This window comes from Suricata suricatta, chromosome 11 (assembly GCF_006229205.1).
Source record: "Suricata suricatta isolate VVHF042 chromosome 11, meerkat_22Aug2017_6uvM2_HiC, whole genome shotgun sequence".
Classification (NCBI taxonomy): Eukaryota; Metazoa; Chordata; class Mammalia; order Carnivora; family Herpestidae; genus Suricata; species Suricata suricatta.
In genome coordinates, this window is record NC_043710.1 from 2504552 (window position 1) to 2530165 (window position 25614).

The following is a 25614-nucleotide window of genomic DNA, read 5'->3' on the forward strand; positions in this document are numbered from 1 at the left end:
TCGCTGGGTTCCAGCGGTGCCGCGGCAGGGGTGAGGCAGCCCAGGCGTGGCCCCGGGGCCTGCCCACAGCTGGGATGAGGCAGGGCTGCTGCTCTGCTGAGCGATGGCTATTTTGGGATCATTGTCTCTCATTGTCCGTCCAAAGACGGTGGCATGAGTCATGCTGAGCGAATTGCACTGTGGACACAGTTGCTAAGGGATTCTGGGGGCGCGTACAGGGCGCTAACGCGTGCTGGCGGGACTCCGAGCAGCTGTCACTCCCCGCTGAGACGGGACCCACAGGGACCGTGAGAGCCTCGAAGGGACCCAGCCCGTGTTTGAGAGAAGACGTCAGTATTTTGATCTGTAACATCAAGACCAAGGACACCTTGTCAGGTGAACAGGCGATGCCTGGAAATCATCCGAGAAAGGTCACGATCACGAGTCGGTGGCAGGGAGCGGCCAGTGTCACCCTCGCAGGCGTCACTGGGACGGGGGAGAAATGCGCGTCGCTGCGAGTAGAGAGGGGCGTTTCGGAAGCGAACGGCGCGCTTACCCAGGAGGCTCCTCGGGCTGCGGTTCCAGGCCCTCAGCCTCTCGTGCCTGCTTGTCAGCTCAGATGGTTGTTGGAAGGGCCTGTCGGTGCCAGCCGGAGACCGCGTTCTCCCCCCCCCCCCCCGGGTTCCCTGGAGGCTTCAGGACTGGCAGGTGCCCGGGGCTGATTTCGCCCGGCCCCCGGGCTCGGGGGGCGTCAGGCCCTCATTCTCCAGGCGGCCAGCGAGGGGGCCGAGCCTGCCTCCCGGGCGCCCACCCAGCAGGCCCCTGGGGCCGCCATCACAGATGGGCTCTTGTGCCTTCCCAGGTCCTGTAAAGGGGGGCTGCGGGGTCAGGGCGGTCGGGTGGGGCCCGCTGTTCACTCCAAGGCCTGATACACCCCCCCACCCAGCATATCCTCCCCCGCCAGGGTCTCCCCTGCCGGCTACACCCAGGTGAATGTGCTGGATCAGAAAGTGGACTGACTTAAAAACAACAAGCATCCACATTGATGCTCCAGTGAAAACGCCCTGATGGTGGCTGTCCTCCTGGTGGAGCGAGGTGCGCGTCCCCTGAGCGGCTGGGTGACGGTGCATTTGAGCGGAGCCGTGTTTCCAGAAGCAGAGTCATCCCTCGGAGCACGGACCCCGCAGAGCCGGGCCGGCGGCAGTTACCCCACGGTCCTGGCTTCGAAAAGTCCCCCTTTCCTGGGAGAGGGTCCTTTGGGTGCATGTCTCCTTGGGCCTGAGGTCTGGGGCGGTCACAGAGCCGGTGTCTGAGGACCAGTCCCCTCTGTCGGGCCCGGGCCCCTAAGGGGGAGCTCTGAGCCGTTGGTTTATAGTTTTAGTGGTTTTGAATTATTTACAAGGAGAACGGCCCCCTCTCTGTGCCAAGGTTTTCTGGCTCGTCCCTGAGAGCTGAAGTCACTCTCTCTGGGTTTTTCCTAATAAAGTGTCTTTGGCTTTTTTTTTTTATTCCTAAAGGTTTTAAAATGCAATTTGATGTTATTTCAATGTGCTGAATTTAATTCACGTACCTCCCATACGTTCTAGCGGCGGGGACCCCCTGGGCATTCAGCACGCTCCCCGAGCGGCCCGTGTGCCCACAATAGGAGCTGCGAGTTAGGATGTATGACGGAAAAAGAAGGGAGAAAAAAAAATCTCTTTATATAATAAGTTCCTTCCGCGGCACTGGGGTTAATTACACGTCGGAGGTCTTTTTTCTTCCAGAAGGACCTGATTTAGCCTGGATTTATTTATAAGCACATTAGGAGGTGGGTATGAGTCCAGCCAGGGAGGCAGATGAGGAGAGAGGGTCTTGAATTCCCCTATCTTTTCTGGGGAAGCGGGGACAGTGCGTCGCATCAGCACTGTGGCTCGGGCCCGAGACCGGGAGGCGGTGAGGATGGGCAGAGCCACTGGGGGGCTGGTTCTGCCCAGGATGTTTACTATTTTTTTTTTAAGTTCATTTATTTATTAATTTTTTAAATTATTTACTTTTGAAAAAGAGAGAAAGTGTGAACAGGGAAGGGGCAGAGAGAGAAGGAGACACAGAATCCGAAGCAAACTCCAGGCTCTGAGCTGCCAGCACAGAGTCAGGTGCGGGGCTCGAACTCATGAACCGTGAGATCATGACCTGAGCTGAAGTCAGATGCTTAATCCACTGAGCCACCCGGGCACCCCCATTTATTTATTTTTGAGAGAGAGAGGGAGAGAGGCAGAGAGAGGGAGACAGATGGGGTCGAAACTCGATGTCCTTGAGCCGTGAGGGCCGCCTCCTCGTCTGGGGAGCAGGATCGGCATCAGTACCTTGCCGTGCCGTGAGGATGGAGCCAGACGCCGGGGAGCGCGGGCGCGGAGCAAGGTTCTGCGGCTGCTGTGACCGCGGTGTTGGAGCTGCCGTCACTGCAGCGCGCGGAGGCCCTTCTCGAAGCGTCTCGAGTCCCCGAGGGTCCGTCTCCGCCCGACGCGCCAGCGACCGGGAAGCCCCCACGTGTTCGTGCCTCCTCAACCTGATGCTCCCGACACAGGCTGTGCTCTCGAAGGCTGTTTCTCTGCAAACACGGTAAAACCGTTTGCTCTTTATCAAGATTTCCAGGAGCAAATAATGCCCTTCAAAGCCGGTGCTGTTTCAGAGGAGAAATTTGTATTTTATTGGCACACCCATCTGGGAGGGGGACGATGCTTCAGTCGATGTGCAGTAATCACTTCCTGTTCTGTTGTGTGCGTGCTGAACTTTTATGCCTCTCTCGGATGTTTTTTATGGCTTTTTTTCCTCGCCTTGACGGCCATAAATACTTGATGCAGCGAGGAGTGGATGATACCGCGCAGAAAATCCTAATACCCAGGGGGGCGGGGGGCCGTGGCCCCTCCACAGACGGGGAGGTTATTGCCCGGCTGGTGTTTCCGCGCACGGCTGGGCCAGGAACTAAAAGAAGGCAGACAGCTGGATCGCTGTCTGACTTTGCCTGGCATCAGATCATAAACTCCTAGACGTTGACAATGGCTCTTCTCCTTAAATATGAGCCCTCAGTGCCCACGGGGTTCGGGGTCTCCCGTGTGACCAGGGCGTGATTCAGGTGCTGAATCTCAGCCTCCCCCGCGGGGGTGCGTAACTTACTGACGTCAGCGCCCTGTTTTGAAACAGTCTGAGCCCCACACGTAGCACTTAGAGGCATAGGCTCCGGAGCCAAGGGTCAAATCCCAAGTGGCTTTGGGGCTTCCGTTGAGCTCCGGTCCAGAAGGGCAGGGTCAGCGTGAAGGCGTGAGCCTCTCCACACGGCCCATACGGGCGCACACGTGACCTCACGCCCAGTCCCCCCTGGTGATGAGCGCGGCACTTTGGAAGAGGGGTGGCAGGACTTCCCGGGCCTGCCTGGGGCTTCCCAGCTCTTGGCGTTGCTCCTGCTGAACTCTGTTCTGAGTCCGCCGTGGAAGGAAGCCGGTCTGGTCCCTGGAGGCCGGGAGGCCCGGCGGAAGGGAACAGAGGGGCCGCGGCTCACGCCGTGACTCGTGGGCGAGGCCGCCTCTGACCCGCCAGCCCGACTGACCCGACGGCAGCCCAGCTTCTCGGTCCTCGGATCCGGCCCCTCTCAGCTTTGGGGTTTCACTGATGCGGTCGCGGCGCCGTTCCCTTGTGTTCTGAGCCCGCTGCGTTTTGTCCTGGGTCAGGGTTAGGTTCTGTTAGCTGCTCTTTGACGGACGCTTACCGAGGCTGGTAACAGCCCTGCGGTCGCAGAAGGCTACACACGTCTTCCTCGTTTCTGTCCATGCGATGAGCTCTGCTGACTTTCTCGCTCCTGTAATAAGCCCACCTTGGGATGATGTCTTCTCCTTTGTACGTAAGTCCCTGAGTCCGCCTTGCTCACGTGTTTGGGCTTCCTGCTTCGGTGGGAGAGAAAGAGGACTCGCACCTTCGGAGGGTCCTGGTGCTGAGGCTGCGCTGGCCCCAGACACGGAGCCTTCTCACCCCCCGGGATAAGTTGGGTGAGATTGGCGTTAGTCTTCCTTCTGTATGTGGGGAAATTCAGCTGAGAAGCCCCTGGGGCCTGGGGTTCTCTCTTGGGCCTTTAGGTTCTGTTTTAGGCCATTTGCCAGCATTCACTATCTGATGCTCGCAGGCCACACATGTACCCTCGTCCCCAGCTACAGATGGAGGTAGCTGGTCTGTGGGCTCTGTGCTGGAAGGATCTACGCCAGGAGGTCTGTGACCCTGACCGCTGCAGCATGCCGCCCACCTGACGGCTGACAACAGCCCGGGGCGTCCCCTTCCTGGGGAGGGACATGGGGACCAGGTGGTCTGCAAGGTGTCCTGGGAGACTCAGGGGGGCCCTTCATTCCGAGCCTCGGGGTTTTGAAAGGAGAGGCCTCACTCACCTGGGCGGTTCTTCCCAGGACTCGCCAGGATCCCCTGGCCCCTCGGGCTGCCTGCTTGACGCCGCTGGCGGGAGCGCTGCCTCCTCTGGCTCCTGTCTGGCCTGCTCTCCCCAGGCAGCCCCATGGTGGCTGTGGGGATCCCTCCAACCGGCGGGGGGCCCTAGTAAGCCGAGGGCCTCCAGGCAACACATCGGTCTACGAAGGCCCCGTGTGGGATTTGGCAAAGCCTTGGGCACTACTGCATTTGGAATCTTTAGAAAAGTGCCCAGTGCGTCTCTGGGCTCTGGGCTTCAGAGACCGAGCAGAGACCCCTGCATGGGGTTTGTCTGGTGGAGCTCAGGTGCGGCATTGCCGCTGACCCAGGTGCCCAGCCCCCTCCGCGTGCCTGCATGATGCTCGTCCTTGAGACGTCCCTCCCAGGTGGAGACGGCACACCTGTCTTTCTAAGACCATCGTGCCTGGAGGCTGTGACGGTCATACTGGGGGCTTTGAAACTGTTTTCAGGGAGCGGGGGCGTGCCCGTGCTAGGTGAGCGCAGGCGGTGCCAGAGCACACGTCAGCCTCTCCGTTACAAGGGCAGATGAAGGCTCCCCCCTTGTGCCCGGTCCTATGATTCCATCCACGGGGAGCCTGCCGTCCAAGCCTCTGAGGCGGGAGCCCCGCCGGAGCATCCTTCCCTGCCCCGGACACCTGCCAGCCACCCCGCATCCCCGGGACTCCCGGGGACCCAGTCCCCATGGCAGAGGCCCTGGGCACCGTGCAGGGGGTGCGATCAGCTCTCCTGAGGGGACCCCTCAGCACAGGCAGAGGGTCCCCACCTCCGATGTCATGGCCTCGACTCCTTCCAGGCACCGCGGCTTTGTGTCCCTCTCCTCTGCAGAGGCCCGGGCTTCCCCCCCCCCGCCCCCACGCCGCATCCGTCCTGCCTGTCGTGTGGCTGGACGTCACCCAGCCGCCGCCAACCCCCCTGCAGCGTCTGCCAAGGGCGCCTTCTCCCCCGTGCCCCTGCCGGCACTCTGCGCCTTCTCCCTGAGGGGTGGCCGGGGCCCGGCAACGGCTTCTGAAAGGAGGGTCAGGACGAGCCTCTCCGAGTCCAGAGCGGCCCTCGGTGCTCTGGCGTCCCCGGATCCGAACACCTCCCACAGGTCGGACGCGTCGTTTCAGGAGGGGGGTGCCCGTGGTCTGTGTTGTTGAACGTTGGGGGCGGGGGCGGAGGTAGCCGGGAAGTCCTCACGCTCTCCCTCCGGCTGTGCGAGGTCCTTCCTCCTGGAGAGTGTCTGTGGTCCCGGAGCGGGCGGCAGCTGGGGCCGCATGGGAGCTCTGGACCAGCCCCAGGTCGCTTTCCCTTCTTTGGTTCGGTGGCCGCGGAACGCACGCCCGGGAGTCTCGTGTCTGCGTCTGTTCGGCGGCGTTGCCTAGGGTTCTAAATCCATCAGCAGCATCCGTGTCCGGATCTCCCCATCTGGCAGGATTGCAGCTCTGTCCCCGTGACACACAGGCCCCATCCCGCCCCCAGCCTGGCGCCCTCCGTCCACGCTGTCTCCGGGAACCTGGGAACCCTGGGGCCCTCGTGTGAGTGGGTCACGCAGGGTCTGCCCTGTTTCACTGAGCGTCACGTCCCCCGGGTCCGTCCGCGTGTGGCAGGTGTCAGTGTCCCCTCTCGTCAGGGCTGGAGGACATCCGCCGTACGACCGCACTGTGCTCATCCACGCACATGCTTACGCGCCGGGGGCGCCTCCGCTGCCGGCTGGCAGGAGCAGCACCGCCGTGAGCACGGGGGTGCGGGGACCCCGCGAGTCCCTGCCGCTGCCGTAGCGAAGACCAGGGGGCTCGACCACAGACGGTTCCGGGGCCTGGAGCTCCAAGGTCAGGGAGCGGCGGGTTGGGTTCTCGCTGGCCTCTCTGCACCCTCACAGTCACGGGGGGAGAGAGCGCGTCTCTGGTATCCCCCCTTTTACAAGGGCGCAGATCGCACGACGGGACCCCCACCCTCATGACCCCGTCTTGACCCTAACTGCCGCCCAAAGACCCCGCCTCCAAATACCATTCCCCACGGGGGTTAGATTCCTACACAGGCTGGGGGGCGCGTGGGGCACGCACGTTCGGTAAAGCTCACCCCCCAGGCCCCCAAGCCCGTGTCTTTAAAGTGCGCTGAGGTCACCTGACGGTCCCCGGCAGTGGTCCCTCAGCCCAGCCCCACCTCTAAAGCCCAAAGTTCCGGTCGCGCGTCATCCAGCTCAGGTGTGAGTGAGGCTCAGGCGCGGGTCATCCCCCGGCCAAGTGCGTCTCCCGCTGAGAGCCGACGACACCGACGAGCCGTTTGTTTCCAGGCTGTGCCCGCGACACCCACACGGGCCCGTTCCAGAAGAGAGGGTGACAGAGAAGGGAGGGGTGCCGCGGCCCCAGCGGTCCGGAGCCTAGCGGCCGGCCCCGGGAGGTCTTCCAGCTCAAGAGCAGCCCTGCTTGGGTCGGCGCCCGGGCCTGCGGGCTCACAGGGCAGCAGCCTCGCCCCTGCTCTGCAGGTGGTCCCGCCCCCGAGGCTCCTGGTGGAGCCCAGGCAGTGGCCTGCTAGTCTCCGAATCGCCTTCTTGAAGAGCATGGCGTGTTTGCTGCCCGGGATCTCCTGTCCCATCTCGTCCAAACCAAGAGGTCCCCGGCCTTCCGTCGTTACGGCCCGGCTCCGTGCCCTCCGTTCAAGCCCGCGGCGCCTCTGCTCCCGTAACCCCGGGCCTCTCTGTCCACTGGCGGTCCAGCTGCACCGCTGCAGTCCTCTCTTCAGAACACGCTTTCTCGTGGTTTGCGATAGGCGTGGGCTGAGGGTGCTCCCTGGTCTTCACGTTCCGGTCCCTTCTTGCCTGAGCCCCCTCCCCCACCCCCTGCAGCACCGCAGCCGCTCGCCACCCCTTCACTCTGCGTCGAGGTCGCTCCGCTAAAGTGCCAGTGCTCACTGGTGCATTCTGCTTCCACAAAACCTAGGGCGCGAGCAGTCGGCTGAGCTGTTTGTGAGTTCACAATGTGACCGTATTTCCTCGTGATTCAGTGTGAGAGTCCGTCAGAACGGCCTTGACCCTCCGTGCAGCCCGGACCTCTTCCAGCCTCTGTCCCCCCCGCGCCCAGAGCTGCGTCCACCTCGGCCGGCGTCCCTGCCCCGGGTCCCAGACCTGCGCTCACCAGGGAGATGGCCAGTGGGATGCACGTGTGCACACACCTAAGCGCAAACACGCACACATGCACACAAACGTACATGCACGTACACACACAGACACAACCGCACCTATGTAAAACGTGTGTGGACACACATGCAGACACATGTAAACACATGCACATGCACACACAAAACGTGCACATGCACACACAAAACGTACACATGCACACACAGATACACACGCACAAGATGCATTCATACACATTCACATACCTGCGCACATGTAAAACATGCACACGCAAACAAGCATACACACTGGCACATGTGTAAAACATGCATGCACACACAAAACACCCCCAAATGCACACCCATACACAGACATGTAAAACACACATATACAAACATGTGCATGCACGCACACACACACCTGTGTAAGGAGACCATCATCACCGTGGCCGAGAAGTCCAGGGGTCTCCGCTGGATGAGTGGAAGGCCGGGCAGTGGTGGTGCAGGTCCCGGGCTGAGAGCCGGCAGCTCGGGGCTCAGGGAAGGTTGGTACTTCCGTCGGGGTCTGAAGAGACCTGTGTGCCAGCTCAGCCCTCTGGCAGGAGGACTTCCTGCTCAGTCAGATTCTTTGTTCTACTCAGGCCTTCGACTGATTGGACAAGGCCCACCGGAGCTGGGGAGGGCTGAGTCAGATGTTTGGTCGTCTAGAAACGCCCTGACAGACACACCACAAGTGTCTGGGCACCCCTGTGGCTCAGTCAAGATGACATAAAATCAACCATCATACCTGTGTTCAGTCCCTTTGGGTCAAACCCCATTGCTGGATTGTGCAGTAATTCTGTTTAACTTTCTGAGGCCCCCCTGCCGTTTCCCGCCGTGGCTGCACCTGTTCACTTTTGCAGCAGGAAGGCACAGGTGGGTGCGAGGGGGCCGCTCTCTCCACGTCCTCGCCAACACTTGGTCTTCTCTGCGTGTCGATAGGAGCCACCCTAACAGGCGTGAGGAGGCTTCCCCTCTGAAGGTCTGGCGGAAATGCAGAAGGATCATTAGCAGCTGTCACCTGAGTGACACGGGATCCTGTGCTCCGTGTGGCCTGGACCCTCCCGCTGCTGCCCTGAGTGCCAGCAGCCTCGGTCTGAAGCTCCTGGGGGGCCACGTGCACCTCCTGCCTGGGCTCCTTGCCTCGGTCGCCATGCTGTGTCCTGGGTCCCAGGCGGGCAGCCCTGTGGGAACGTCATTCTACTGATCGCTCCAGCCCTACCTGTCTTGGCAGACCCGGGGCCGCCCCCGAAGGGGCCTTTGCTGATGTCCACAGGGGCTCTGGGGCTGGTCCTTCACGGGCAAGTCGGTGGGGGGGGGCAGCCTCGGGGGGCACCCATTGAAAGGGCAGGGGCCAGGGTCCCTGGGTGTCTGTGGCACTGCGGCCCCTGGCCTCTGTGTGAAGCTGCCTCTGTCAGGGCGCCCCGGGGCAGCAGGCCCGCTGGGTTGGAGGGATCTATGTAGAAGCAGCTTCCGGCTCGCGTGAGTGGGGGGGGCTGGCGAGGCGGCAATCCGCGGGCAGGTGGGAGGCTCGGGCGGAGTCTGTTCTCCGGGACTCGGGTTCTGCTCCTAAGGCCTCCAGATGACGGGCTGCGTCCGCCCGCGTTACCACCACAAGGCTGTAGGTGCGTGCGTGTCTCCAGGCCTGGCTCCCGTGGGCGTGGACGGTCGCCGTGCTGCCGGAGCCCTGCCCACGTGCTTCCGGCGCAGGTCTCCCTCCCCGCCAGCGTTTCCGTGTCAGCCCCCAGATCCGTGGGCCCGAGTGGAGAGCGTTTCCTGTGGGCGTTGGCTCTGGTCTTCCGCACACATGCATGGGGGGCGGGTTCCGCCGAAGCAAAATCTGGTGGAAGAGCTTTTGGTACTTTTTTGAGGATTCCCTTCTCCCTGCTCACGGGGAGCTGCTTGCATCTAATCAGGCCGGCACTCGTGGGCGTGCCTGGAGGGAGCACGGGACACGGTCCAGGGGGTTTCCGGTGCAGGCTCACCGGGTGCCCCGCTCCTGTGCAGTGTCCCCCGGGGCCTTCTGGGTGGACGCTCGCTCTCCTGTGGGCGCTGTGGAACGAGAGCCTCACCTCGTGGGGTGGCCGGGGGCCTTGAGGGGGCGAGTGGGATGGGGCTCGCAGCGTTTGGGGGCCGCAGGATGCTCTGGCTGCCGTTTTAAGCGTCGTGACTGGGGTGCTGGGGTCTCAGTCGGTTGAATGTCTAAGACTTGATCTCGGCTCAAGTCACGATCTCATGCTTTGTGAGTTCAAGCCCCATGTTGGGCTCTGCGCTAACAGCTCAGAGCCTGCTTGGGATTCTCTCCATCTCTCTCTCTCTGCCTCTCCCCAACTCATACCCTTTCTCTCTCTCAAAGTAAATAAATGTATTTAAAAAATTTGTTTTAGGAGTGCCTGGGTGGCTCACTTGGTTAAGTGTCTGGCTTCGGCTCAGGTCATGATCTTACGGTGGGTTCAAGCCCCGCGTCAGGCTCTGTGCTGACAGCTGGGAGACGCGCTGCTTCGGATTCTGTCTCCCCCCACTCTGCTCCTCCTCTGCTCCTGCTCGCTCGCTCGCTCTCTCTCTCTCTCTCTCTCTCTCTCAAAAATAGATAAATGTTAAAAACATTTAAAAAATTCTTTTAAAGAGTCAGGACTGTTCTCGCCATTTGTGGGAGCACGCACGGGCTGGAGGGCACTAGGCTAAGTCACACGGAGACATGCACTGTGTAACCTCTCTGATATGCGAGAGTCTAAAAATCCAAACCCACCGGACAGGAGGTCAGACGTGTGGCGGCCAAGGCAGGGGGCAGGGGGTGGGCGGTGGGGGTCCAGGCACACGGTGACGGTGTGGAGGTGTGGTGCCCCAGTGCCTGGCACTCACCTGCTGTCAGGTGCGCTGGCAGGTTGCCAAGAGAGCGGATCCTAAAAGTTCTCATCACAAGGAAAACGGGGTTTGTAGACATCCGAGGTGACAGAGGTTAGGTAGCCTAGTTGTGACCTTCCCCCTGTCCCTGGATGTCACGTTGGTACATTGGACACCGTAACCTCACGTGTTGTGTGTCAGTCATATCCGAATAAAACCGAAAATAAAGCTACGTCTTGTTTCTCTGCAGGGGGCGGGAGGGCAGGGCTCCGGTTGGGCCACTGTGCAGGGCGGCAGGGGCGGGGCTCCGGTTGGTGCGGGGAGGCCAGGGGCGGGGCAAGTGGGCTGGGCCGGAGCTCTGCGGCTGCTCCTAACCCGATGTGCGCTCTCGCAGGTGGCGATCATTGCGGGCAACTTCGAGCTGGCGGAGTACATCAGGAACCACAAGGAGACGGACGTGGGTGAGTAGGCTCCGGCCGGGAGGCAGCCCCGCCTCCCCTAGCCCTCGCGACGCCGGCTCCCGGTCACAGAGAGTGCGCGGCCCTGGCACCCGCCCTGCCGCCTCGGTCGCGCGTGCACACCTCCGCACGTGGGGGACGGAGGGCCCTGCCAGCCCCCCCGCATCCGGCGCGTTTGCGGCTGGCATGGATGGGTTTCTCATTGTGTATTCACACCCCCCCGTGTGAACTTGGAGGTGACAGTTAAGCGAGGTGGAGGAGACACCTGCGTCACCCCCCAGGGATCCCCGTCTCTTAGTCCGTTCCTGTGCCCCTGCAGGGTGCTCATGACCGTTCCCCTTTCTAGTACCCCTTGTGCCAACCAGAAGGACTGTCCCCGGGGCTCCTCCTGCAGCCCATCGCCCTGCCGGCGGCTGGGCCCAGGCTCGCATCTTGGAAGAGCCCGCTGGCCTGCTTCCTCCCGCCCCAGGCTTGCACAGGACCTGCAGCGGGGAGCAGCCCCACCAGACCAGCCGCGGTGAGCTTCCGCACACGGTGCCAGTCCGTCGACGGGGTGGGCAGCGGGCTCCGAGGTGCCCGGAAAGGTGGCTCATCTGTGTCTCACCGCCTGTGCCCCTCCCCCTGTGTTTGGTGTTGGGGTGACATGCCTGGCTGTTGAGTCTTTACCGTGCTTGTTGTGTGGCTGGTCCCCACCTTGGGTCTGAGAATGGCGCAAGGATGCGGCACCAGGAGCTTTGCTTGAGTCGGCCCCCGCTGTGCGCTGGGCATCGGGGCCTCCCGAAGGCTGAGCCCGATGCCAACGGGAACTCCTCCCCAGGAGTCAGGGCAAGCCGCCGCGTTGCTCTGAGACCCGGGCCTCCCTGGGCGGCACCGGCCCCTCTGTGAGCGTATTGTAGAGATGGATGAGTTCTCGTCCGCCACGCGATTTAGAGAATGGCCGTGCGGCGGGATGGGGTTGGCTCCCCGTGTAAGAGTATCGGCCGCTGCTCTGGGAATCAGGACACGGAGCAAGGGCGGCTGGGAGCGTGTGCGGGAGCTGTCCGTGGTGCTGACAAGCCCTCCTTACTGCTCTGAGCGCTGACCTTGATGGCCAGCGTGGCCAGAGGGAGGCAGGAAGGGGTTTCTGGACCTGGCCCCTGGAGGGGGGCCGGGAGACCCTTCCATTCATGCTCCCAGCCTGCCTGCCACCAGAAGTGACACGTCCCTGGAGGTACTAAGTTGATTTTAAAAGAGAGACTTGAGAGCTTCCTGACTGTCTCCTCTTTTTGAGATTTCGGGACCCCCGTATGGGATGCAGGCATCTCGGAAGGACTGAGGGCTTTTTCCTATCATGGAAGGATTTCCTGTTTGTTGGGCGAATACGTTTGAATCACTCCTTGCTTGTTCTGACCAATGATTTATTTAGACTACGATGGGCAGTCCCTCTGGGACCTGGAGGCACTTGGCACAGGCTTACACGGCGTCCGTATCCCTTGGTCCCGGGGCTGAGGTCTTCGGCATGGACTCTGAACCTTCGGCCTGTGGTGTTCTGTGGGCACAGAGGTCCCTCAATGCGCCGATTCATTGACATCGTCACTCTGTTGGAAAACCCCGATTCGGCCCTGTGCTCCCTGAACCAACGCCCTGTGGCCCCCCTGACCTGTGCCTCTCTTGTTCGGGCGGGGAGCAGATGCCGTGTGTGGTGGGGAGTCTGGACAGGACAGCACCCCCGCCGGGCAGGAAGCGGGGTGCCGAGTGCGGGAGGTGGACGCTGTGCGTGGTGGGAGTCTAGACGGGACAGTGCCCCCACCGGGCGGGAAGACTGAACCTGGGAGGGCTTGCGGCTCGGGGCAGCCTCACAACCTCGGCGTGCAAGCTGCTCGGCCTCCGTTCCGGGGCATCGAGTGTCAGAGGGAGCTCCTGCCGGCCCCCGTCCTCACGCACGGCCCAGAGTGAGCTCCCACCTGAGGAACTGGCGGCTCCTCCCACCTCCTGACCCCTCACTTGTCTCCCGCGGGAAGTGGCGGCCCCGGCAGTGCTCCTGCCACATGGGGTCACGGGGACACCTGGCAGGTGAAGGGGGCCGCCTGGTACTGGCTCTCAGGGACAGGGACACGGAGCGAGACGGAGGAGGACACGTGGGGTGCAGTCACCTCCACAAGGTGGCCGCCGGGGAGTCCAGGCTCTGACACCCAGCCGAGCTGGCCTGCGCCTCCCCATGTGGAGATGTCATGCGTCCTCAGGAAGCTTCTGCTTCTTGCGGCTGGAGGGACACCCTTTTCCCTCTGGGTGTAAACACTGGTCTGTGCTGGGAGCCCCGGGGGAGCCTGAACTAGCCGGTGCCAAGGTGCCTGTCACTTCCTTCCACAGCGACTCTTCACCGAGCACCTCTCCCGCTCAGGCCCTGTGACAGTTTGGGGACCTTCGTCCTCCCGACGCCTGGCTGGGGAGGGGGTGCGGACCACAGAGCCAGATGCCCCCGGTGCCACCCCGCCCTGGGTTCCAGAGCGCGGGTGAAAGTCCCTTCCCCAGCGCGACAGGCTGCTCACCTGTCACCCCCTCACCGGAGAACAGCAGCGACTGTTCAGAAAAGTAGACTGTTTTGCTCACGATTCCTCTTTGGTTGCTGTATCCGTGCACTTCCCCGCGGCCCCCTGGCTGCTTCCTCGCCCCCCTGTAGCCCAGTGAGTCTTCTGAGCTGCTGGCGTCGATCCCCGAACAGTTTGGGACTCCCCCCGCCCCCACCGCCATTCCCGTTCCTGAGTGATCGTGAGTCACCGACCAAAGCCTCCAGGGCTCTCCGGCACCCAGCAGTGAGTGCCAAGTGTGGGGCGTGCCTGGGAAGCTTCGCAGAAGGCAGGTGGCCAGCGTCACCCCCAGGGAGCCTGACCCGGGGGCCTGGGGTGGTGTTGCAGCCGCCAGTTTGTGTCCCTCTGGCGTCCCAGTGCTGGGCTTCCACACTCCAGTCCCGCCTGCTTCCCAGGGTCCCCCAGCCGGCCAGCCCCGCCCCCGTCTCAAGTGGGCTTGTTTAGACCCTGAGGACAGACCACGTGCCAGTGTCCTGGGGTTGCTGTAAAGGGGCACCAGCAGCCGGGCAGCGGGAATCAACGGAGATTTGTTGTGCTCCGTGCTAGAGGCCGGATGTGCAGAGTCGAGGTGTTGGTGCCGTGGGTTGTCCTCGGCTCCCTTCGGTTCTGATAAGAGCTGGCGTCTGTTGGTGTCCCGTGGGTGATAGCCCTGTCGTCTGTCTCTGTCGCTGCTGTGCCTAGTCTGCTCTCCGAGCCTGTGTCCCCAGTCCCCTCTCCTTTCTCTGACAAAAGCACGAGTCTTTGTATTTGAGGCCACCCAAAATCCAGGATGCTCTCACCTTGAGATTCTGAAATCGCTCCAGGGATTAGGACTCATGTGTCTTTTGGGGGCTCCACCAGCCACTATCATGACACTCATGTTGCCATGTGACGGTCCTTCTGAGGCTGTCACCTCTGCCAACGTAGATCTCCCTGGATGGGATGTGTTTGCCCGAGTGTTGTGATGTTTCACCCTCCGAGTCTGAGGGTGCCGAGCTAACGGGGCTGGGGAGAGCAGGCGTGGGGCAGTGGGTGGCACTGGGGACCTCTTCCCCCCCTTCCGCCATGTAGATCTGGGGCCACACTGCAGTGAGGGTCTCCAGTGTGCTGGTGTGAGGCTCTGTGGCCACGTGGCTCTCCAGTTCTACCCTCTGTGGCCTGGCTCCCGACCCCCATCCTTGTGACCTGTGAGGGTGCTGTCACTCTCTGTCAAGGTCAAGGCCTCTCTGCTGTCTTGGGTGCTGGGTGTCCAGCATGATTGCTGGAGGCCTTCGTCTTGTCCCCACGTGCCCTTTGTCTATTCCTGGCCTCACGAATCCTGGTGTGGGTGCCGGACGGGACGGGATGGGGCCGTGTTTCTCCTTTATGACCTGCGCTAAATCTTGACTTAGAAGCTACCCCACGGTGTGGGAGAAACGTGGGAGAGGGGGACACGTGTCCTGAACTTGACTGAGGCTGCTGGCCGTTGCCTCTGTGTCCGGATGGCCCGTGACGCTCGCTGGCGGGCTTGAGTGGATGGGACATTTGGTGGGGCCGGGGTGCCATCTTGGAGAGCGAGCGTCTTGTGTCCGGACTCTGGACCGAGCCACGTCTCGTGTCCGGACTTTATCTGCATCCTGTCGGTTGCATTTCTGAACACAAATATGGTGGAAGGATCCGCCAATGCCAGGCTGCAGGTGGGGACGTGGGGTCAGCGTCGATGCTTCAAAGGGAGGGAATTAAAATGCCAAACGTCTTCCTGACTTGTGCAGTCGGCAATGCCTTTCTCCAAAAGCCCCTTCAAGCCACCCACTAGCCTCTGCCTGGAGCTGCGGATCCTTTGTCTTCCGGACACGGAAGTGCACCACCAAGAAATCAGGGCACTTGGGATGCTCCGACGTGGCTCTCAGGGAAGGCAGGAAACATGCTGAAAAGCAGTGAGGCGATTAACAGGCACTCCGAGGTCTGTAGAATCTGGAAATGGATCCCGAATGCCGCGTGGACGCATCTCTGTCCCTTTAAAAGGGAGACTGCATCTTGTCGCGACACGGTCTGACCACAACCCGGCCGGCATGTATGTTGCTACCGACTGATGCCGAGGGCTCTTTTCTGGTTTTGTTTTGCTTTTTAACTCCCTTCCTCTTGAACAAAATTAAATGTGACCTCCATTTGGTTATTTTGTTTGCCCCCTCGGAGAAAGGGCGGGCTGCGAGGCGGCCGCCAACACGAAAGTTAATCCCTGCTTGCGGTCCTTCAGTGTTGAGCCGCGGCTGAGCCCCGGAGCCCACCGGGTCCTGCAGGCTGTGCCGGGGGGCGTGTGGCATGGCGTCTCTAGGGTGCAGGTCCCGTTAGCGAGGCTGCCGGGGAGCCGAAAGCGCGTGTCCGAAACGGTCGTGCAAATATTAGGCGTGTTGGAAGCCGATCAGCTTTGGACCGGAATAATCTCTTTTTTTTCAGTCTTTGTTATTTTTGTGTTCTGCCCGGCTTTGTGGGGACATGCAGTGTCAGATGGACTGAATGGCATGGGCTGTTCTACTTCAGCCGAAAAAGGTTTGTTTTCATACGTCTTGTCCTTCTGCAGCTAGAGAGGCAAGGAGGCTTTGTTTTCCGAGATGAAGCACCTTGAGCTGATGTGTGAGTTTGGGTGTCTGGTTAGCCAGTGAACAACGACTTGGTTACCGTTGCTAGGTTTCCGGACCGAGCGCCTGCATAATTACGCGTCCGAGATGTACAGATGATGGATGGGGGGTGGTGTTTTCAAACAGATTTCTGAATGCAGTGTGGTGTGTGTGTGTGTGTGTGTGTGTGTGTGTGTAGGGGTGAGAATGTAAAACCCAGGCTGATATCGAGCAGTGATTCCTTTGTTTTTTTTAAAACCTGTTCGGTAGAGTCCACCTGCTGTGAAATAAACCAGATCTGATTTGAAAGCAGCATTCTGTTTTCCCGGCATTTTGACTGTAAAATGTGCCACTTTACCTGGAGGCATAGCGGGTCCTTGGTGGTTGCCAGCAGGTCCTGGGAAAAGCCCCAAGTCCTAACCTCTTTCATTGCATCAGATTGGATCTATTGGGGTCAGCACGGCCGGGTCTCCCCTTCACGGGCTGTAGGAGGGGGCTTCTCCAGGAAAGCCAGGCTGCTGTCTTACCTGTGCTGGGTGGCCGTCACACAGCTGCTGTCTGGATTCCCAGCACCGTTCAGTTGCGGAGGGAGGGACACATGGTAAAAAGCCCTGGCAGGACGCTGCAGCCCCAGCGGCTGCAAGCGGCACGCTGCTGGCACCTGTCACGTTGGCTCTGTTCCTGGGTCTGTGGCCTCTGTGGGCTGTGGGAGCCGGACTCCCTCCCTGCTCCCCCTTTTCCTGTCTGCCGGCCGCGTGCCGCTGCTGGTGCCACCCCCGCCCCACCCCCAGCCCCGCTTCCCCCAGCCTGTCAGTGGGGAAGCTTTATCCCCAGCAGCGAGCGGACGTGCGGGGATGCGAGCTAAGGTGGCAGGCACCCTGTCTGGGACAGTTGCACGTGTGCTGTGTTGGGATGGGGTTTCTCGTGTGGCTGACCTCTGGCACGTGGGCTGGCGAGTGTGGACGTGGGAGTCTTCACTGAGGTCTTCAGTCTGACCCAAATGCTGTGTTCTTTGGACTGCCAGGGACACCCGTCTTTGTCCTGGCAAGGTGCAGCAGTGGCAGGAAGGCTTGGCCTCCCGTGGCCTGCGTGTCTCCACGTGTCTTGTCTTCCCTGCCTGCTGTCTGTCTTGGGGCTCCCCGGCACCTGCCCCCCAGCAGCCTCTTGGCCCGTCAGGCATGCCCGGGTCCTTCGGAACGGTGCCGGAGGGAGGCCAGGGCTGGTGACAGATCTTGGCCTGACTGCTGTCCGCAGGGGCCTCGCCGTGCTGTCCCACATGTGGTGGCCACGTGTGGCTGCTGCAGGTGCTTCCACGAGAGATGCCCAGCAAATCCTCCCACCACGTGTCTCCTCCTTCCTGTCTTCTGAGTGGAACTATTCCCCAAATCTGAGCCTCTCCTGGTTCTTTGCCTCGCATTCGGGGGTGTTTGGGCCCCCAGGGAAGAGCCGGAGCCCCTCTACCCCTAGCAGAAGGGTTAAGGCCCCAGACGGCCACCATCTCCCCAGACGCTCAACCCCATATTCTCTGAAAAGCCCTTTAGTGTAAGCACCCCCTCGTCCGCTGGCTCCCAACCACATCAGGCCCCTTTCATAACCAGTATCCTGTCGCATCACCTTCATCTGTCACATGAAACCCACAGGTAACAGAATGTGACACGCACATGCCGTTTGTGAAGGTCCATGTAATGCTCCTTCCCCCGCCCCATCCTGTAGAGGACCCGCCCCCTCCTGTAGAGGGCCCACCCCTTCCTGTACAGGGCCTGGCCCCCCCTTCTCCTGTAGAGGGCCCGCCCCCCTCCGGTAGAGGACCTGCCCCCTCCGGTAGAGGGCCCGCCCCCCTCCGGTAGAGGGCCCGCCCCTTCCTGTACAGGGCCTGGCCCCCCTTCTCCTGTAGAGGGCCCGCCTTCTCCTGTAGAGGACCCGCCCCCTCCTGTAGAGGGCCCGCCTTCTCCTGTAGAGGACCCGCCCCCTCCTGTAGAGGGCCCGCCTTCTCCTGTAGAGGACCCGCCCCCTCCGGTAGAGGACCCCCGCCCCCTCCAGTAGAGGACCAGGAGGCAGAGCGGAGTCAGCGGTGCAGTGGTCTGTGCTTCTGTCGTGTCCTGCCTGGAGGGCAAGCTGCACCGTCCTGTGCTCCTCCTGTCAGATCCGCTGTGGCCGTCGCTGGCTGGGCTTTCCCTAGTGGGGAAGCTTCTGGGTAACAATGTTCTGGAGGAAATGCAATGTGTGCTTTCTCCTGTGTGTGTGGTGGTTGTGTTCACACCAAATGCATCAACTACGCAAAGTGCACAGAAGTGTTTGTGTTTGTGAGTTCACTGCAGGAGCTAACGTGCTCAGACACACAGGCTTTGTGTCTGCATGAATGTCTGGCGGGCCAGACGGAGCCCCCAGCAGGTCCCTGGAGGGAGGGTAGCAGCCCTCCTGCAGGACCTGGGGTGGGCCCAGGGCATGGGTGGAAGGCCCCTCTCCTGACCCGAGTGCCTGCTGCTGGGCTCCGCTGCCCCTGCTCCCTGGTGCCCATGAGGCACTAAATCAGGGCCCCCCACCCAGGGCTGCTTCTGATTGCTGCCTCTGACCCCACCTGCTGGCGCTCCCAGCAGGACCCCACCTGTGCTCCCAGCAGGACCCTCTGGGGACCCACGTGGTCCGCGTGTGCACTAGGACAGCATGGACCCCCTTCTCCAGATGCGCCGACTGGCACGTGTGCTCCTTCGGTTCTGGGCCGGGGTCTCAGTGCCCGCTGGCCTGCCCCTGTCCTGTTCCTCCCTCCCGGGCCCCCGTCCTCCTTCTGACTTTGTCCACACTGCCGAGGCACATGCCTCAGCCCGGTGCAGGCTGGTCCTGGTCCCCCCTCCTCCCCTGCAGCTGTGCGCCTGGTGTGGGTCGCAGCAGGAGGTGAGGTGTGCCCTGGGCTCCCGCTCGGCCACTGCCATCCGCCTCCCGCAGGCCTGCTTGGCCTCGCCCCCTACCTTTCCAAGCCCCCATGGCCTCTTGGCCCGAGTTCTGATTTTTCACCACTCTGTGCCATTCTTCTTCTTGACACCCTGCTCCTGTGGAGGCCCTCGGCCGGGCTCTGGGGCTGGGCTCTGGGGTCGGCGGGGACAGGGCTCTGTGTCCTGGCTGAAGTGTTAGACTTGGGGCCATCAGTTCCCTGCCAGTGGGGAATGTCTCTGTCTGTGGGAGGAGCAGGTGGGGCTGAAGTCCGCATTTGGGGGCACTAAATCCCAAAGGACTGTAGAGTCTGGATGGCTTCCTGGAGGAGGAGGCGACAGGCTGTCTTGATCCAAACACCAAAAAGAGTTAGTGCAGTTTCCAGGCCCATTCACACCCAGATTGCACTCAGTGTCTGTTGTTGGGTCCCGGTGACAGCCCTGCAGGAAGGTGGCACTGTGGCACTGTGACCGTCCTCTGCTCACAGATGAGACTAAGGTGTCCAGAGACATGTCACATGTCAGGTCAGAGGGCAGAGTGACAGGGAGCTGGGGTTTGGACAGAGGCCTCTGGCTTTAGAGCCACCCTTTCCGTGCATGATGCTGCCAGGAGCTCGCGGGCCCTCCTGAGGCCGCACACAAGCCTCCTCTGGTCCTCGTAGGAGCGGGGTTCTCCGGCTCCCCTCGCGTGCTCCCCAACATTGGGCCATCAGGGCACTCGGTCCAGAGGCCGTCCCCTGGATGTGCCACGGCTGCCTTCCGCAGGACCCGGGGGACACCTGTCCTCTGCTCCACCCAGTGCCTGTGGCTGACTTGTCTAGCAAGTTCCAGGCCCTGCTCACCTGCCATTCTTTCCGCCTCCCCCTCCTCCTCTCCCCCTCCCCCCTCCCCTTCCTCTTCCATGCCGCTGACTTGTCCCTGAAGTCCAGCCCCATTGCAGGTGGGGATTTGATTTGAGGCTCTAAGAATTCTGCTTGGCCATGAGGATTGAAATGTATTTTACAAGGGACCCGGTGTAGCAGAAGGAGCCCTGAGTTCCGGAACGCTGCTCACCCTTCGCCCCCCTGCTCTGCAGAGAAGGCCGTGTAGGAGCTCCCGAAGGGAGGACAGAGGGCTCCCAGGGGGCCAGTCACTGTTGTAAGATGCGCCGCTGCCCCGTGTTCACGGCAAAGCTCCAGAATCTGAAGGTGTTTTCAGAAGTAGTTGTCCTGTAGGGGTGACAGTTGGTGACCCCAGGGAACCCCGGACTCCATGTGAGGGAGTCTGGCAGAGAGTCCCAGATCCCCCAGACCCCTGAGCGGTACCCCTGGGCACCCCAGACACCCGGGAGCCCCCGTGGCCGCTGCATCTGGCCTGAGCGTGGGTGGTGCTGGGAACTGTCTGCTCGGCTGGTTTTGGTCGTCAGGGGCCTGTGCTGGGTGGGCGGGACGTCTGGGCTGCAGGGCCTCCCACGAGGCTCCTCTCCTGCCCTGTGGGGGCAAAGAACCAAACTCACACCACAAGAGCCCGCTGCTCACCCAGGCATGTGCCCCCAGGCCGCACTGAGACCCTGTCAGCTCCAGGTGACAGATGTGACCTGTCACCCATCCCCGGGGTGCACTGAGACCCTCCCCACTCAGGTGACAGGTGTCGAGCCCCCACTTGCCTGTCCAGTCCTGTGCTCACGGTCCCCCCCCTTCCCAGAACGCCTTTCCCGTCTCCTCACCTTCCCATAAAGACCCTGCGGGTCCTCGGGAGGTTTCCCTTCCCCTCCCCTCAGGTGGCAGTGGCCGTCCGCTGGCCTGACATGTGTTCGCAGAGTCGTTGGCTCATCTCTCAGAAGCCGGGTGCACGGTGTCCCGCTTGGGCTGGATGGCGCGCTCTGGCGACCAGGTTCTGGGTCCTCGCTGTCCCCAGCTCCCGGTACACTCAGCTCGTACGTTTTGCTGGAGGGCAGGGCAGAGAACGCAGCAGGTGAAACTCGGTGGGCACATCTGAACGCCCCTGGGTGCCAGGAGGGCCCTTGACCGTTGCAGGGAGAGTGCTGGATCCTATTCACCCTTGACCTCCAGCGGTGGCGTCTCTGACCCCAGACAGGCACCCGGCCGGCGTCCTGATGGCAGGAGAGAGGCCCCCCCGTGGCGTGCTGCCAAGGGCCCATCAGCTCTCAGGGAGCCTGGCCTATAGGAAAAGGCACTCACCCCAGAATCGCCGGCCTTTGGCTGTGGAGCCACAGTAGCGAGCAGCGTCCGGAAATCTTCATTTTCGTGAACATGCAAAGGCAGCTGGGCAGTGGAACCTCAAAGAAAGCGTGTGGTCAAGTGCCACAGGGGCCCGAGTTCCACTGTCGTGTGGTCTCGGGCCAGCCTCGCGTCTCTCCGGGCCTCCACGGCGTGGCAGTGACGGGGGGGCGGGGTTTGATGAGGGCTGAGCCCCGCTTCGGGCAGAGACAGATCGGCCCTCAGCTCCCTCCTGAGGTCCTTCGTGGGGCTTGAGGATCGGCTTCCTAACAGGAGCCGAGGACTTGGAAGACTTTGCGGGTGGAATTCAGTTGAATGCAGAAAAGGGTTTCTATTCTGGTTTCCAATAAGCATAAGTGGAAAGACTTTGAGAGGGTTTTAGTCAGAGAAAGGAGGATTTGTACACGTGTGCGCCCAAGTGCTGCCGGTTTTAGCCGCGACAGAAGGGACACCTCGAGGAGCTCACGAAGCAGGTGGCAGGGATGAGGCGGGAGAGGAAGCCGTCTCGCCTTGCCGCACAGGGCGCTGACTTCCACATCCCCGGCCGGGGCCAGGCGCAAAACGTGGACCCCCATATGCACGCTCGTCTCTGAGGCCACCGGGCGTATGGGTGGCCCTGAGCCGTGAGGCCACCAGAAAGGGGCGTCTCTGGGAAAAAGACAGTCAGGAGCCCCGGCGCCTCGGGAAGTCTGTGGGGGCTCCGAGGGTGAGCTGGAGAGGCGAGGAAGGACCCCAGACCCTCCCCGTAAACAGCAGCGCCCTCCCTCAGTCCTAGGCCGCCTGGCGGGAGAGCAGGTGACGGACGCTGGGAGCACAGGAGGTGGTTCCTACAGAGATTCGGCTCGGAAGCCTCAGCAGCTTGCCCAAGGTCACGGGCGTGAGGCCGGGGTTCAGGCACGGGGTCCTGGCCCTGCCTCGTGGCCGTCAAGTCCCACGTCCCCTTCCACAGCTACCGGCTCATGGAGGACAAATCCAATGGGCTTGGGCCGCACGAGGGGCAAGATTATAAGGACGCCACATTTCGATCTTTTTCTGTGAATTGTCAGTCTTCTTTTTGGCGCTGACCGCAGAAACGAAAGTGCTGCCGAGGAAGAGAGAAGGCCATGCCGTGTGGCCCGGGGCAGGCAGGCGACATTTGCTCATTTCTCGCGGGGCCAGGCTCGCTCCAGCTGTTGGAGCCCCACCGGCTTCTGTGCCGCTCATCTGTCTGGACGGCTTCCAGGCGGACGACCCTCCTTCCTGCGCCGAGAGCCGGTGTTAGTCCTTCTGGGCTTCTCCGAGGCCAGGGTGGGGAGGGCCTCCGTCAGAGTCTGGATGCTCCAGGCTAAGAGGCAGTCGGGGAGATCGGGGTGTCCCCACCTCTGGACGCTGGCTTAGCCGATCGTCACCACTCAGACCCGGGGAGGCCTGTGTCGGGACTGGGTCATGGGTGTGACCTGGTGTAGAGCAGGTGTCCTGTGAACCGTGGGGGAGGCGTAGATGTGTAACTTGCCTTGTTCCGGCAGAACTTGCTTCCTGTTGAAGCCACGCCTGCCCCCCCCCGCCCCGCCACCGACCATGCCGGCCCTCCGGTCGCCGACCGCCCTCACCGTCAAGGGTGGTCTGCGGGCTCAGGGGGCGGGTGCCGGGAACAAACACGGTGCTGCCTGCTCGTTGGCATGGCCGCCACGTATCCCATTCCTGCGAGATCTTGGTGGACAATGGCAGGGTTTTCCGCAAGCCGACAAAGTGTGGGGGGTGGAGTGTCTCTGCCCTGGGTTTTCTCCGTCCCAGAACGAGAGCAGGTTGACTCAAGTGGCTTTTATAGGTACTGCCCTCCATCGGCTTCTTTGTGACTCTGGAGGAGAGAAGTGGCCCGGACGGGTCTCCCCGGCCACTGTCCGCCCGGAGCCGTGGCCGGAGGGCTGGGGACCCTGACCGCTTCTGGCCTGAGCCCTGCGCTTCCGTTTCTGCATTTCGCTCATTCCGTGCCTCCAGCCCTCGCGTCCCCTTGTCCCTGAGCAGATGCTGTCCCGGGGAGCTTTGTGTCAGCTGTTGGCACGCGTTCCTCCTTCTGGCGCTCACCAGTTTTGTCGGAGAACGTGAACGTTTTATCAGATTCTTTTAAAAGTCAAGTGCGTGGCTTGGTGTCTCAGAGTAGTGGCTGAGTTGTGGGGTGTCTCCGTCGTCATGGCAATGGCTCTTCGGGGAGCCGCAGGCGGGATCCTGTAAAGTGCGCCGGTCCACACGGCAGGCGTCCCCTTACCCGGGGTCCCGCGTGGGCTCGGGGACGGTCTCCATCTCCCGTAGGCACCGGAGACCACCTTCAACCTTGCCGATGCTTCGGGCGGACGGGGTGTGTGGAATGAAGGCGATGCAGAGGTGCCAGCAGTAGACTTTGCCCGTCCTGCCCCGTAGAACAGGCTCCTTGAGGGTGTCACCGGCTCCCTTCTTTTTGGTGAACCGAGAGATTCCAAGCGTGACCACGATTTCAGCCCCAGACAAAGGAGCGCATCGCGACTAAGACAGTAAGAGATGAGAATTGCTACCCGTCGACTTCTCCTTGGCCAAGCTGGGGACGGAAGGTCATCCGAAGGTCTCAGGGCCCAGGGGAGACAACCAGTCAGCGTGATCGTCACAGGAGATGGACCACCATTCCACCTGGCTCGTGTCACATGCACCGTGGGGAGGAAGGCCCCAAACGGGGTCCCCCGCCTACAGCCTCTCTCGTCAGGCTTCCCGCCGTGCACCCTGTCTCCCCTGCCCCCCGTCCCCGCTGCCCCCCGTCCCCGCCTCACGTCAGCCAGCCCAACGGCCCGCGGCCAGACGCAGGATCCACACCCTTTATCCGAAAAAGGATTTCACACGTGAGAGCATTTTGGCAGCTCGTTGGCAGTCAGACTTGACCTGAACCGACCTGCATCTCTTTATGGTCTTTATTTGTCCTCCTCAGTGTGATAACGCGTCCACCCCTGCAGGGGCCTCACGTGGTTGATTGTGGGACCCTGCCCAGACCCACGGACCCACAGGCCGCGTGACGTAGGCCCATCTCCCTTACGAAGCCTGGCGACTCGGAAATACCTCAGCACCCCGGTCCCGCGGCTCGTGGAGACGGCGCCAAGCGTCTGGATTCGTTAAGTGGACAGAAGGTTCTTTATCTAAAACTGAGCCCGGGTCTGCCTTTGAGTGTCTCAAAGGATCCTTTGGGGACGGTGTTGCCGCGTAGGGTGTGAGGCACCTTTGCTTTAAGTATTCACGGAAATCTTACGTAGAATCACAGGTGTCTTTGGAGAGCCCGAGTCTAGGTCAGGCCAGGCCTTTGCCCCCTTGACTGCGCACGCCCAGCCCTCTCCTGCCCCACCCCCCACGGTTTCCTACTACACCCCGCAGGGCCCGGGAGTGCCCCAGTGTCTCCGCTTTGCCGGCTCTCGGGTTTCCTCCCTCGCGATCTGGCACACCGTCGCGTTTGCTCCCAGATCCCTCTGTCTTGTCTTTTCCTGCCCAGCTGGTGCAGCAAACACGGTGTCCAGGCGCAGGGGTGAGGCTGCCAGGGCTCACGGCGGGCACGCAGACAGGCGCGGACTCAGCCTAAGGAGAGCGCCCTGGGACAGGCTGCTGGGGACATCCTCACTCTGCTCACAGCCCTGCCCCCTCCTCCTCACCCCTGCTCGCAGAGCTGTCCCCTCACCCCTGCTCAGAGCCTCGGACCTCAGACCTGCCTCCTGCCATGAGGAGCTCTGTGCCTAGAGGCGGGCTGGGCTGGGCAGCAAGGTGAGCCCAGGACTCTGCCCTGAGACACGGCAGCCCGTCCGGGTGCAAGTGTGCCTGGACACCCCTGCTTGTCTCCGGGGCGGGTCACCTGGGGCTGAGCCCCGACGCGGCTCATAATCACAGGGTAGTTCATCCCCTGTGCCCTGGCCTGCGGACATGGGTCCCTGTGAACTCCAGCGGGCTGGTCTAGGTTGTGGGGTTCTGTGGTGTCAGCTCGTGTGGCTGTCCCACGGCTGGGGGCTCGCACAGCAGACATGGACTGTACCCCAGTTCTGGAGCCGGACCCCACGGTCCAGGCGGGGGCAGGGCCGGGCCTCCGAGGCCTCTCTCCTTGTGTGTGGATGGCTGTCCTCTCCTGTGTCCTCACGAGGTCATCCCTCCGTGTGTGTCTGTGTCCTGATGTCCTCTTTTTACAAGGACCCTGGTCACACGGGAGCAGGGCCCACCTTGGTGACCCTGTGTCACCTCTGTGAAGACTCTGTCTCCACATACGGTTCCAGGAATCATGGCTTCAACAGATCGATTTCAGGCAGGCACGGTTCAGCCAATAACACTTGGTGCCACCTGAACTTGGCCCCTGCCTTTGGGAGCCCCGCCCACTGCCCCGGACGCTGGCGCCCTGGACTCGGCAGCTTGATGGAAGCGGCCGGTGAGGGACAAGGAGGAGGCAGGACATCCCCAAGGCTTTCTGCCCC

General features: G+C 61.9%; 1 protein-coding gene across 1 annotated transcript in view; it reads left to right on the forward strand.

Annotated features, from left to right (window-relative positions):
- Window positions 1-25614, forward strand: part of SHANK2 (SH3 and multiple ankyrin repeat domains 2) — a 463461-nt gene that overhangs the window by 141967 nt on the left and 295880 nt on the right. The window contains exon 24 of the mRNA XM_029957270.1: window positions 10817-10883. Coding sequence (XP_029813130.1) covers window positions 10817-10883 — 67 coding nt within the window. The remainder of the gene's footprint in view (window positions 1-10816; window positions 10884-25614) is intronic.